Source organism: Phyllopteryx taeniolatus, chromosome 1 (genome assembly GCF_024500385.1).
Source record: "Phyllopteryx taeniolatus isolate TA_2022b chromosome 1, UOR_Ptae_1.2, whole genome shotgun sequence".
Taxonomy (NCBI): domain Eukaryota; kingdom Metazoa; phylum Chordata; class Actinopteri; order Syngnathiformes; family Syngnathidae; genus Phyllopteryx; species Phyllopteryx taeniolatus.
The window spans coordinates 26,470,541-26,485,538 of NC_084502.1; the positions used below are offsets into that span (position 1 = coordinate 26,470,541).

The following is a 14,998-nucleotide window of genomic DNA, read 5'->3' on the forward strand; positions in this document are numbered from 1 at the left end:
ATTTTAAGGATGATCAGAAGAAATGGATAGCACCCGAGTTAAATATATGAGTCATGGCAAAGGGTCTGAATACTTATGCCTGTCTGATATTTCAGTTTTTCTTTTCTAATAAATCTGCAAAATTTTCAACAATTCATTTTTTTTTTTTAATGTCACTATGGGGTGCTGTGTGTACATTGAGTGGGGGAAAATGAACTTAAATGATTTTAGCAAATGGCTGCAATATAACAAAGAGTGAAAAATTTAAGGGGGTCTTAATACTTTCCGTACCCACTGTAGATGCAGTATTTGTAACAATGGAAAGCCAATTTCACAAACACAAAATCTAATCACCAAATAATGTCTTGCTTTAAAGGAGGGAGCTGACAGACTGAGTTTAAAGGAATCACATATTGTGATAAAGAAACTTCTGCGACATATTATATTACTTTATTAATATTTGTAGATCCATTTGTACCTTTTTTGGGGAAATTTACTTCCAGGAATCTCTGCACATTTACCTCTACCATTTTGAAATTGTTCAATTGTTATAAATAAAGAACTGACAATGAATGGTTTCTTGCTCACAATTGCCACTCAGAAATCAAACAGTTACATTTTATAACTCCTTCCAGGTCATAATCAGTGCCCTATATAATGCTTGATCATGGATTGTATATTTAAAACAAGAAATATAAAACTAATTAAAAGTATTTAAACACATTTTATTTCAGATAAGATATATGCATGGTTCAATTACGCCATTCTTAGAGGTTTGTCCAGTATTCCAGCACTGGCTCGTGTCACACCAATCTTGTCCTTCAGAAAGAATTTCACATTTAGATCATTATAAAGTTCAGTTTGCCGCAAGGTTTGACAGCAATCTAATCCAAGCTGGACCACACTGTGTAAGGGAATATCATTGAGGCTTATCAGTTACCTTTGCTTATAAAAAACTGCAATTTCCATCGTTTATTATTTTATTCATGGGGAAAATATTTGTGTTCACAGAAAGCAAAGTAAAATCAAACCTCACAGGGAGAGGAGAAATTACTGTACCCCAATTTAAAAAAAAATCTTGCTCTTGGATGAATCACTTAACACAAAAATGATGATAAACTGTTATTTCTAAATAAGCACTTTCAAAATCCTCTGCCCTCTTAAGCCCATGCCATTTTCCAAAAATTACAGAAAAACATTATACAACCTGCCATAACAGTGATGATGAACATTTTAAGTACACAGAATATGTTCAAAAATAATATATTTTACACTTGATTTTGGGAAATTACTTGGTGAAACATTGTTTTGTAATACATAGTCATTCACAAGAGCCAAAAAGACGCAAAAATGCAACGCAGCACATAGTGTATGTGGTAAAAATACAGATGCCTGTGATTATGCACATGGCCAGCAGCTGGTTTCGTGTCCAATTAAGCATCAAGAAATGAACCATTACTCGATCCAATGGCTGAAGTGTTACAATGCTTCATGAAGTTTCATCTCGCCATCACTAAGTAACGAGCAAAGTAATGCATTACTTTTCCCGGGAAAGTACTCAGACTACAGTTACTTCTTCATAACAACAATAGTTACTTTTGAGTCATCTATAGTACTTACTTTTGAGTCATCTATAGTTCTCGCCAAGTTAAAATTTATGGTGGGTGACTCGTAGAAAGAGCAGTTTAGCAGTTCAGAAATATACCGATCACGCAGACTGCTTGTTATTCAATAAACACAACAAAGCGATTGGGAGGTGATTATTTATTATACAATGCACATGGGAGATGATTGTTTATTATACAATGCACAGTCATGGTACAGTACCATAAAAGTGCAAAGAATTGCACGATGTCACTGTCGCCACACTATTTTTATTTTCCTTAGTAAAAAGTGTATTTGATGGTTGTTACTTTTTTATTTACACATTAAGAATACAGTTTTACTGGCGTATTAAGCGCGCAATGCATTGTGGGTTAATTAATCATACCGAAGTGCTCAGTAATAAATCATCATACAATAAGGACTGACTCACTGAAGGACTTGCAATACTTGGCTAAAATAATATTTACAATAAAAAGTGAGAACTTTCAACTTCATTGTTGTCCAGACTGTGAGTTGGTTTAACGCGCTGCACAGCTGACGTCACCGAAGTGCTCGTCCCCCCCATCAATCACTCACAGCTTTGCTACTTAAACAGTTGCATAATCTTGTCACCTTTTTCTCGCTCTTTGCATCAAAATTACGATGGTGGGAGAAATTGTGTGTGTGTGGAACGTTTTTTTATTTTGTATTTATCATTTTCCCCTATACCAGTGTATAATGCGCACCATTGACTTTCGACATTTCTTGGGGGAAATTACATGAGAAATTACGGTATGTGATATATTTACAGTCCAGCAGAAATGAAGCCACTTCACTCCTTTGTCCATCAAGTTCCTCAGTGTGTCTGAGTTGACTCCAGCCACCTCTCGAATAGTAGGTCCAATGTGTATCCTAGTTTTGTTTCTTTCGCTATCAGATGCCATCTGTTTAGCCTTTCTGGTCTCTTTGCTCTGCTTCCGTTTCCTTGTATTAGAGGACCCAGTTGTTGGTAAACAAGGGGTAGCCGCCGAAAGCTTCCGCGTCTGCCATTGTTTCCAGAGCTTCCGTCTGGCGTAAATGTGTGTACATGTGAAAATGATTGACACGCTCCCAGGGCATACCTCCAGTTTGTACATTGTCTAATTGGACAATTCTCTCCGTCACGGAGACTTTCTAAATTAATAATGAAAATTAAATTCGAGGTAATAGATAAGGCCAGAAAGGGATGAGTTTTTAAAAGATTATTTAAATATGTTTTACTGTCAAGACATGCAGTTGTAACATATATGAAAAAAGTGTTTTTTCACCTGACTGCTTACGCCAGCTTTAACTTAAACATAAGCAGATTCTACATTTTAATAGATTAAATGGAAAATGAATTAGAAAACCATGAAAAATAACCTCAATAAATAATAAATACAAATTATACTTTTAAAGTGCAAAATAACAATTTTAAATTCAGTTATTCTTTTCTGTCAGTATATGGTGGGAACAGCATTTGGTTTCTCGACATGTGCAGCATTGCATCTTGGCTATAGTTTTATCCACTGCTCCTGCTGTGCACGTGTGACCTCTGAGCAGCAGTATGGTGCACGCAATGAGATAGACACTTGCAGTAACAAAGAAAGTAGAAGTTACTATTGATTATTGTTAATATAAGTCATTTTTCACAGAGTATGAAGAATATATGACTGGGAGCATTGTTGTATTGCCTTTTTGTTAGTGTCTATACAGTGTTTGTGTACCAATATTCATTATTTTGAGAGATATAAGTGCTATGCTAATTTCCGATAGCTCGTCAATGGTATTTTTCATTCAATGTGTGTTAGCTTTGAGCTAGCGATTTTTGTGAATGGAAACAAAGAAAGAAATGAAGTCTGAGATGTATTTGAATATTGTTGTGATCATGTGGGCTCTGCATGCTGTCCGGGCGCTGTTGGATAGAAGTGCTGGAGCAGAGCATCGAATGGTATAAGAGTGGCAAAATCTTGAGCTTCAGATCCAGTCTGATCTGATCCGATACTATTTTTTTTAGTTAAAGTTAATGAGCAATAAACATTTATTTAGTGTTTTATTTATTTAAAAGTGTGTTTTCACTAATTTCTGTATTGCAGTGTATTTATTTTAACCGCACACTGATAAAACAAGTAAGTATAATTTGATTTGATGACTGGAACAGATTAATTGCATTTCCATTAATTTCAATGGGAAATATTACCTGGGGTTAAAGTTTCGGGTCGCAAATGGTTAAGTTCGTAGCCCAAGGTTCCACTGTCTTTAGAAAAAAAAAAAAAAAAAAGGAAATTAGTTTACAGGCACTTTAATGGTCGCCAGTGAGATGTGAGCACTGCATATGTTTGCACCGCTCACCATGTTATTTAAATTCTGTATGAAATAAATCAAATAAAGGTAAATTACAATTACAAATTGCAAAAGAAGTAATGGAATTAATCTACAAAGAAAAATGTATTCTAAACCTTTGACTCATTAAAGTAGCCACCTTGGGCAGATAGTGGGTACGGAAAGTATTCAGACACCCTTAATTTTTTTACTTTGTTATATTGCAGCCATTTGCTAAAGTCATTTAAGGTCCCCCCCTCATTAATGTACACACAGCACCCCATATTGACAAAAAAATAAACGGAATTGTTGAAATTTTTGCAGATTTCTTAAAAAACTGAAATATCAGACAGCCATAAGTATTCAGACCCTTTGCTTTGACACTCATATATTTAACTCGGGTGCTGTCCATTTCTTCTGATCATCCTTGAGATGGTTCTACACCTTCATTGGAGTCCAGCCGTGTTTGATTATACTTATTGGACTTGATAGGAGGCAGCACGGTGGCCGACTGGTGAGAGCGTCAGCCTCACAGTTCTGAGGTGCGGGGTTCAATCCCCGTCCCCGCCTGTGTGGAGTTTGCATGTTCTCCCCGTGCCTGCGTGGGTTTTCTCCGGGCACTGCGGTTTCCTCCAACATCCCAAAAACATGCATTAATTGGAGACTCTAAATTGCCCGTAGGCATGACTGTGAGTGCAAATGGTTGTTTGTTTCTATGTGCCCTGCGATTGACTGGCAACCAGTACAGGGTGTACCCCGCCTCCTGCCCGATGACAGCTGGGATAGGCTCCAGCACGCCCGCGACCCTAGTGAGAAGTGGCTCAGAAAATGGATGGATGGATGGATGGACTTGATAGGAAAGCCACACACCTGTCTATAAGCGCTTACAGCTCACAGTGCATGTCAGAGCAAATGAGAATCATGAGGTCAAAGGAACTGCCTGAAGAGCTCAGAGACAGAATTGTGGCAAGGCACAGATCTGGCCATGGTTACAAAAAATTGCTGCTGCACTTAAGATTCCTAAGAACACAATCCTTAAATGGAAGACGTTTGGGATGACCAGAACGCTTCCTAGAGCTGGCCGTCCGGCCAAACTGAGAAATCGGGGGAGAAGAAGCCTTGGTGAGAGAGATAAAGAAGAACCCAAAGATCACTGTGACTGAGCTCCAGCAATGCAGTTGAGAGATGGAAGAAAGTTCTAGATTTTATTAAGTGGACCCTTGGAATTCAAACAAAATGTGTTCAACTTTTGGACCGTTTTGAAGTTTTAGGTTGTGTTTATGTTAGATAGTAAAAATATTTCTCTACAATTTTTCAATGGAATGACAAAAATCCACACTCAATTTCATAAATTATTTTATCTCCATGCAAAAGTTGCATTTTTGTGATCCTCAGTGAACCACTATGTTCTCATTTTCAACATAAGGTGGTTTGACATTTGTCAATCGCCTTTTCCTCCTCCTCTTCCTCCTCTGCTAGCTCACCTAAGATAACCCTTGGCTGACTTGTTGACAAGGACAGTAGTTGTAGCTCTATCACGTCTGGTCAAAAAGGTGACATTTGGTCTTTTTGGATTAAAAATCTTGAGCCCTTAATAGAGCTGTTGTCTTTCTCAGAATGGCTGCTTAGATCATGACGAATACTGATCAGGATGAAATGAACAGGTGACAATCTCTTTGCATTCTCTTTGTCTCTGTGTCATCAGTTCATTAACAATGCACGAATTATTGCACTCTATTAAGACATACTGAGCCAATTTGGTATTATGTAGCTAAATAAGGTAAAATGATGTATAATATACAGTAGATTCTTTGAAAAACAATGTGATATACAGTCGTGCTCACCATTCTTGGCACCCCTTCACGATTTGCATAACCTGTATAACATCTTCAGAAATAAATGGAAATGTACCAAACTTATCAGGATCTTTTATTTGGAGGTCCAAAGTAATTTAACAAATACATTTTTTTTTCAACTTAGATATTGTAATTTCAAAGAAAAAACAAAACAAAACTGAAAACAGCATGTGCAGCAATACACATATTTTGGCACCCCTCCTTAATATTTGGTTGCACACACTTTGGCAGCGATGGCAGCCTCCAAATGTTTCTTGTATCTGTCTATAAGCTTTGTGCACTTCTCGGGTGGTATTTTTTTTCCACTCTTTCGTTGCAATTGGTTCAAGCTCTTGAACATTTGCAAGGTTCTTTTTCCCCATGGCAGATTTCAGCTTCCCCAAAAGATTTTCAATTGGATTGAGATCAGGACTCATGGCTGGCCATTTTAAAACAGTATTTTTTTTTCTTTTTCAATCATTCCTGTGTGCTTTTGGATGTGTGGTTTTGGGTCTTTGTCTTGCTGGAGGATCCACAATCTTCGCCTCAAGCCAAGTTTTCTTACGCTGGGGAAGAAATTTCACTCTAAAATCTCTTAATAATTTTCTTATTTCATGATACCTGTGATACAGTCAAGGCCTCCAGTACCAGATGTAGCTAAGCAGACCCACAGCATTATGGATCCTCCACCATGCTTGACTGTTTGCAAGGTGTTCTTTTCCTTAAAGGCTTTATTGCGCTGTCTGGAAACATACTGTTTGTGTTGCATTGCCAAAAAGCTCTATTTTTGTTTCATCTGTCCATAAAATGTTGTTTATCATTTGCTCTTTTGTATCAAACTCAAGTTCGCGATTGAAATATGCTGTTTTACTTGACTCGTTTTCTTCAGGAGGTAATTCACATTTAGTACTTAACTCATTCACTGCCAGCCGTTTCTTGAGCATGGAACCCCTAGACTGCCAGCCATTTTCAAGCAATTTCACTCATTTTTCAAGCCCCACAGAATACCATGACTATGTAAACACCAAAACCACCAAAAGAAAGATCAGACTCTCTTATTTCATCTGGGAAAAAAAGGTTTGTCTCTAGCTTATACCGTTCTTTAGTAATCAGCAGTGAAATATAGGCTACTTTAAGCCAAATCTGTTTCTGGTGGGGAAACAAACCTGAGAAAACAAAATTTTTGTGAAAGCAGACAGATATATATTTATATTTTTTATCTTTGGTGAAAATCTCAAACATCTGTACATAAGACAACACTGAGAAAGTGTTTTTTTTTTTTGACAGAAAAATAATTTATTTGCAAGTATAACTATATACAGAATATACATTACACAAAAATGCATGAACAAATGGGGCTCCCACACGCTTTTTTTCCTCCTAATTCTCCTCCTCTACCGTTTGCTCAATAGTCCAGGTTTTTATTACCTTGCGCATAAAATCTAGCAAAGTTTTATCCACATCTGGATTTTATTCTTTGGTGGTGGTGAATGGGATCTTGTGTGATTGTCATTGTCCTTGAAACCAGTCCCTACTTCTGCTCTGAGCACAACCTGTGCAGTTTAGAAATATAACTATTACTATAAAAATACATTGTTGAAATTGCTGTAGTGGGACCTGGAGGGGGGAAAAAAAGTTTTCAATTACCTTTTTTGTTTGTACTGCGTACTGGAATGGGAGTCAAATGTCTGCTGGATGCATAACCGATAAGTTTTTAAAAATACATACGATTACCAGAGAATACATTTTATTGATGTTTTGCAAGGGTAAAAAATGTTTATTCGTCGCAATCCTAAAAGACCTTCGACTCATGGGTGTTGAATTACTGCAAGACGGAAATTAAAATCACTACTGGCAACAGAAATGTAATGTGAACAAGTGGGACTAAATTATGTTTTTATGTAACAAGGTTTAAAGGAGCGTGTTTGTTCGCTAAATGTAGCTAACGCGAGCTGCAAACGAGTTACCTTCGTCTCCATTATCATCCGGAGGAAGCTCCGAATGAAGCTCTGCTGCTTCAAGGCGATCCAGAGGGAGTTCACTCATCACGATTCCGGATCCCATTGACTCAAATCCTGGTTGGCAGACGATCATCTGGCAAGCGGCCGAGAGCATCTCGCCTTATGGCCCGGCATTTTGGGCGATAGCTTTTTAACAAAGGGATCGGCTCGCAGCATCATTCTTTATTCCCTTGCATGATGATCAAAGGTGTCATTCCTGTCAGTCGCAGGAATATTTTTCTTGCCTTGGGGCAATACAAATTCTAGTAACAAAAGCTTTTTTTTTTTATTTATTTTTTTTTATTAAGATTTTTTTCATTTTGTCTTCTCTCTTTTCCGCCATTATGATTGCTTCTTCTTCTTGTCTCCTCCTCCCCGCCTCCTCCTCCTCCTTCCTCTGAGGGAGGGACGTTCACCTCAAGGCATTGTTACCCTCTACAGGGTGCCATTCCTCATTGCAGTTATCCAGAGGCTTCACAATCACACATAAACTGCACAAGACGCTCCTCGACCCATCCCCGTTAAAAAACACATTGATGACTTTAGCTCGATTCTGAATGACGTCTTTGGACGGCATTGGCAGGGAATGAGTTAAACTTCATGGGTGCCAATAATAGTGAGCACGACTGTATTTATGCAATGATGATCAACAGACAGACGAATTGGATTACTCATTAGCTTCATTCTTATGCTGTTCCCCCCCCCCCCCCCCCCCCGATGAACAGGACCAGATCAGTTTGTCTTTGGGCACGTCCGTATTTTGTTACAGAAATCACTGAACGTTGACTCGTTATAGCCGTAACAGTGATTGTTCCAGATGTTCCAGATATTGGAAAAAAACAATCCAGCGTGTGACATTACCGGCGCTTCCACATTGAACAGCTGCTTGGTGCATGCTATTTTATTATGCCCCCCGGCTGCCAAGCCACAGAAGCGACAGTTATTTTTGTGTCTGGTATCAATGCATTGTAAGTCACTGATCATCGCCTCCATGGTAGCGAATAAGCTGCACTTCTTACCATTTTTCGTACAAGTGGCACAAAGGGAGGACGAGGCGTGGCTAGGCGAAGAGAATGTCAAAGCCAGGCTAATTGCTAAGCTATCATTACAAGCAGTCGCACAACACTGAAATAAGTGATTTGGTGATACAGTACACTTGTCACAGGTCTTGTTGGAACCGCGTTTTCGCAGAGAGTAACCAACTTTGAACAACAAAATAACAGCCCAATTAATACGCGTTTAGAGATACAAATATAAAATAATACATGTCCACACAGGACGTTGCATTTGAACTGGAAATTAATTTGTATGTCACTGCACACACCACTTCAGAACATTAGCAGTTTAAAAGTATATTATAGTTATGAATAATATTTGTAATATAAGATAAAATAACCTTAGGGGCTTTCCCACCGCAGGAACTTTTGCAGGAACTTCCCTAGCTACCCTGGTAGCTTGAGTTCCCCCCCCCGTGTCCGGTGGTGGTCGGAGGGGCCGCAGGCGCAGAATGGTAGCCACGCTTCCGTCAGACTCACCCAGGAAAGCTGTGGCTACACTAGTCGCTTAGCACCAACAGGGTGTGCTTGAGGATTGAATGAATAATGCGTGAAATTGTAAAGTGTCTTTGGGTACCTAGAAAAGTGCTACATAAGTGTAATGTGTTATTATTATTATCCATCCATCCTTCTTCTGTACCACTTATCCTCACTATTATTATTATTATTACACTAAATTACGAAGGATTTGAGTTTTCATCATTTTGTGTGAGTGTTTTTGTTATTTATTGCCATGGATCCTCAAATGTTGTGGCAATGATGAATCTGCTCAGCATACTTGGACACCGGCTGACCAGGTACAGGAAATAGTGCCTTGGAGCACCTAGTTTTGCTTATAGAAAGGAGCTAGTAGCGAGTAGCTGCCATGCAGTGAAAAGGAAATTGTGAATATTGGCCTGACCTGGGCCACAGTGAAGGAGCCCAACTGGATTCAACAAAGACTTTTGACGACGTGATGCCTGGTGTGAACTTGGGTCCACTTAAGCGTGTAAGGCAGTGCCAATGCTTTGCCCTAAGCCTGCCTGCTCTCTTAAAGCTCTGCTTTTAAGGATTAGCCTCAAAGCATCTGTCTTCAAATGCACACTATTCCCAGCACAGCTTTGTCCAAGCACACACAGAGATTTACTGCCGTCTCCCGCTGTTGATTCTAGGAAACTGGATAAGTCTTTCCATCGAGAGAATTAAATCGGTGAACTCTAGCTTCAAGTTTGAATGTGAAGCAAGGCATAACCTTCTGAGTGAGATATCTGAGCAGCAAAGCTTCTATGACATTTATTGACAACAGCACTCCCTGGACTCTTCTTTGGTCTACACTGGATTTCAAATGATATGACCTGGTCCTGAGATGATGTCCAGCTGAAATGAAATTTAGCGTTTGATTTTATTTTTATTTTTTTAAGAAAGTATGGGAATAGGCAGTTCCTTTGCACCGAGATCTGATCAAATCTTTACCATAAGGTATGTTTGCTTAAGAGGACTGTCTTGAGTCTCTGCATGTGTGTTTAGATGGTGTGGATAGTGTTGCCTGTAGCAGTGCGTTTTTTAGATCCCAAAGAGAAATTACCCTTTTTTGTCAGCTTGGTATCCTTTTTATCTCGTGAACACCACCACAACATGGACTACTTTGACAGAGAAAGAAGAATATAATATCCCTAAGATGAATCCAATCTTTTGCTCTTAATTGAGCTGAGAAGGGTGTCATTTTAGAGGCGGTATGTTAAGTTAATATTTTGTCATGCCCAATTCATATGAATGCCAATTAGCTTATGGCTGACATGAAAAGGGAGTAGCAGTGTGTAATGTCTTGATCAAATGGGAAAGAAGACCAAAAAAAAGATTGCTTAGTCTTATGCTTTACCTTCCTACTTTATTGGATTTTTGCTGTCTAAACTTGAAATAGATTCCTTTTTGCTCTGGCACACAATTATATAATGTATTGCAGTAATAGCAAATGTATTATAAAGGAGTAGTAACTTCCTTTGGTATGTTTCTAAGAGAGTTCTTGTGTTGCCAACTGTATGTGTTATATGAGTGTTGTGCTCTAAATTTCACAGAACATTTGCTTTGCTGTCTCTCCATGCTTTTATAACAGAGTAAGCTTGGCACCGAGGCAGAACCTCCCACGGATAATTCTCAAGGGAATCTTCCAGGGGGTTAAGGTGGTTCGTGGACCTGACTGGGACTGGGGCAACCAAGATGGTGAGTGAGTTGCAATGGGGTTGCTGTTCTTAGCCCAAACTGGAATTGCTGATTAGGAACCGTGCCTTTTCAAAATGTTTCTTCATCCATAACCCATATAATCCAACCTCACATCTCATTAACCTATGAAATGCAGTGTTAATATGTCTGCATGTGCCTATTTTGCCAGTGACTCATGTGTTTGTTGTACAAATGTCCCTTTCTTTGTCTCTCTTCTTCTCTGTAGTCTTATGCAAAACAAAGCCTCTTCACACAAGTGTGTACATCGATATTGAAAATGTTGAGGTTTAGAGAAATGCCCTCCCTCTCTTTCAGATACAAGAAGTTGATGTTTAGTAACCAGTAGTAAATGCTATTTTGAGGGAAATATGGAGTGTATACAGGGTATTAATCCTGGTCCTATTGTCTCTGAACATAAATTAGCGATACTCCCATTTCTGGGCCAGAGTGAATGAGTCAAAATGTCCTTTTGGTGGCTTTGAGGTCAGCACCCTGGGGTTATGTGAAGTCACTCATCTGGTTGAGATGCTATATGTGGTACGTGCATACAGGACACACTGAGCATGCTCAGTAACTTCCAGCCCACCATGTAGTCTTTCAGGTCACTGGTTTTTCTGGTGCATTTGGGCACAGAGGAAGCCTGATGAGACTGATGCGGAGATCACACAATTTTTTTCGACTAATAGTGAATATTGTCTTTGTACCTCAATCAGGAATAAGGAATTGTGTTTTGTCACATCCATGCAGTACTGTACAGTGGGACCGAGCTATTTTGTCACACTATATTTGTCTGGCATATGCTGCCATTACCTCAGCACCTTCTATTTTCACCAGCATGATTACTTCTATTTTAATCTGCTGTTGACATTTCTTTCCTTTCCAAACACCTAATGTAACATATTGACTTTTCCGTTTTGAAAGTCAATCCTCTCTGTTTATCTCCTGTTTACCAACACTCTGATTATCTCGTGCCTATTTGTGTTTGCTGGTGTGTAGGCGGGGAGGGTAAGGTTGGGAAGGTAGTGGACATTCGTGGCTGGGAAGCAGAGTCTGGTCGCAGCGTGGCTAGTGTGACCTGGACTAATGGCACCACCAATGTCTACCGAATGGGGCATAAGGGCAAGGTGGACCTTAAATATGTGTCTGATGGCCAAGGAGGCTTCTACTACAAAGACCACTTGCCAAAACTTGGTAAGACAGATTCCTCTATTAAGTGTATGTTCCTTCAGAATCTTTAGCCCATCCATTAAACAACTGGTAGTTTTGACATTTTGGAAAAAAAACATTTATATAGCCTGCTCATTCTTATATTTAGGCCTTTTTTTTTTTTTTGGAACAGACTTGTTTGCCTCTTGGTAATATAAACATTTGTCCAACCAGGAGAGCATGCAGAGCTGCAGCGCCAGGAGAGTGCTGATGGCCACTCTTTTCAGCAGGGTGACAAGGTCAAATGTCTCTTGGAGGTGGACATTCTGCGACAGATGCAGGAGGGCCATGGGGGATGGAATCCCAAAATGGCTGAGGTATTTTAGTATTGTCCTCAGTGACTTAAGATCAATATGATGTGGTTTTGTTTAACAATGCAGAAGACTTCTGTGATTGAGCTGATATACAGTGGGCATGGAAAGTATTCAGACCCCCTTAAATGTGTCACTTTGTTATATTACAGCCCTTTGCTAAAATCATTTAAGTTCATTTTTTCCCTCATTGTATACACAGCACCCACTGCAATTTTTGCAGATTTATTAAAAAAGAAAAACTGAAATATCACACAGCCATAAGTATTCAGACCCTTTTCTCAGTATTTAGTAGAAGCACCCTTTTAATATAGCCATGAGTCTTTTTGGGAATGATGCAACAAGTTTTTCACACCTGGATTTGGGGATTATCTGCCATTCCTCCTTGCAGATCCTCCCCAGTTCTGTCAGGTTAGATGTTGAATGTTGGTGGACAGCCATTTTCAGGTCTCTCCAGAGATGCTCAATTGGGTTTAAGTCAGGGCTCTGGCTGGGCCCATTCAAGAACAGTCACGGAGTTGTTTTGAAGCCACTACTTTGTTATTTTAGCTGTGTGCTTAGGGTCATTGTCTTGTTGGAAGGTGAACCTTCGGCCCAGTCTGAGGTCCTGAGCACTCTGGAGAAGGTTTTCATCCAGGATATCCCTGTACTTGGCCGCATTCATCTTTCCTTCGATTGCAACCAGTCATCCTGTCCCTGCAGCTGAAAAACACCCCCACAGCATGATGCTGCCACCACCATGCTTCACTGTTAGGAGTGTATTGGACAGGTGATGAGCAGTGCCTGGTTTTCTCCACACATACCCCTTAGAATTTCTGGCAAAAAGTTCTGTCTTGGTCTCACCAGACCAGAGATTCTTATTTCTCACCATCTTGGAGTCCTTCGGGTGATTTTTAGCAAACTCCATGCGGGCTTTCATGTGTCTTGCACTGAGTTTAAAATCACTTACTTTAACCAGGAACCAAGATCTCTCACCGCATCGTGGCCGTGGTCTGCTCTACGCCAGTCTCTGTGCTGTAAAATGCGTAAATCCATGCTGGCTGGCTGGGAACATCTGCTTCACTAGCAGCTAGTCTATGTATATGCGCATGTGCAGTAAGTCATCAAAAAAGTTATGCGGCATCGCAGCTATGGAGCTCTTGTCGCCATAAAGTACGCAGTGGCGGTAATTGGCAAGTGCAAAGTGTGCCATCTCACAGGGCGGTGTGGCTGGCGGGGGTGCCAACACGCAGGGGCAGGGCTTTTAGAACCCCTTTGATGATTGGATTGATAATGTAAAGATGTACCACCTGTTGTTTTGGACCTTTGTTGATAGGTGAAAATTTACCATCACCAATTATTATGATTTGGGATTTGTTTTTTTCCGGCGGATTCGCAAGTCAATTTGACTTATCACCAACTCGTTCGTAGCTCTAGCCATTTGAATTAGGAGTTAAGAATATTCAGAGATAGATTGTGCCATTTCATTAAAAAAATATGGTGGCATACTATTATGCCGGTGGCTCAGATGGACTTTGGTGTTTGTTGTAGTGAAAGAGGACAGCGCGTAAGCGCTTGAGGTCCTTGCTACTAAAGGAAACATTAAGGTCAAAGCCATGCAGAGGGAGACCATGGGCCAAACAGCCTCTTTGTGTTTGCAGTACATTTGCCGGATCGGGACAGTTCATAGAATCACTGACCGGGGAGACGTCAGAGTCCAGTACAGCAACAACATCCGCTGGACTTTTCATCCAGGAGCCCTCACCAAGGTACTGAGTTACAGTTTCATCCCAATAATAGATTCATATTTTGATCCAAACAGTTTTACAACGTATTTTAAAATTATGCTTCCAATTTGTCCGTCTTTTATTCTCCGAGGTGAACACATTTGGGGTCGGCGAACTTGTGCGAGTATTGGAAGACATAGATGGTGTCAAGAGGCTGCAGGCCGGCCATGGAGAATGGACAGACAGCATGGCTCCTGTACGCTCCTGCTCATGCTACACCTGCATTCATTATCACTCTAGTCAAATGACCTGAAATGTCTTGATATTCTCTAAAAGACTGTGTGAACACAGGGGCAAAATATCAGATGAGTGACTATTAAGCTGCACTTACCTCCATTACGCCATTATTGTTTCCGCCAGGTGCTTGGCCAGGTTGGTAAGGTGCTGAAAGTGTATGCAGATGGTGACCTCCGTGTGGCATTTGGAGGCCAGACATGGACGTTCAACCCAGCGTGCCTCTCAGCCCAGCCTGTGGAGGTGGACGCCAACCTCATGACGGCTGAGAACCCCAACGAATCTGGAAGTAAGGCCTCTGCCAGGACCAAGGGGCTAATCTTGAACATTCTAGCCTATTTTCTCCCTCCACGTTTTTCTATTAATCCTCCCAATTTCTCCTCCCAACTGCTCTATCGCTACTGTGCTTTCAAGCATTAATGTATTCACACGCATTCATGGTCTCTTTAAATTAGTGTGCGTGGGGTTTATTTCTTGAAATGGTTTTCT

The 14,998-nt window shown here is 40.1% G+C and overlaps 1 protein-coding gene across 5 annotated transcripts in view; it reads left to right on the forward strand.

Annotated features, from left to right (window-relative positions):
• mib2 (MIB E3 ubiquitin protein ligase 2) overlaps window positions 1–14,998 on the forward strand; it is a 93,132-nt gene that overhangs the window by 36,659 nt on the left and 41,475 nt on the right. For 4 of the 5 annotated variants that reach the window (XM_061784023.1, XM_061784031.1, XM_061784005.1 and 1 more), the window contains 6 exons: window positions 10,886–10,992; window positions 11,989–12,183; window positions 12,373–12,515; window positions 14,150–14,257; window positions 14,367–14,471; window positions 14,636–14,798. In XM_061784023.1, coding sequence (XP_061640007.1) covers window positions 10,886–10,992; window positions 11,989–12,183; window positions 12,373–12,515; window positions 14,150–14,257; window positions 14,367–14,471; window positions 14,636–14,798 — 821 coding nt within the window. Of the gene's footprint in view, window positions 1–8,513; window positions 10,252–10,885; window positions 10,993–11,988; window positions 12,184–12,372; window positions 12,516–14,149; window positions 14,258–14,366; window positions 14,472–14,635; window positions 14,799–14,998 lie in introns of those variants that run through there. The other variant, XM_061784042.1, reaches the window with a different exon arrangement.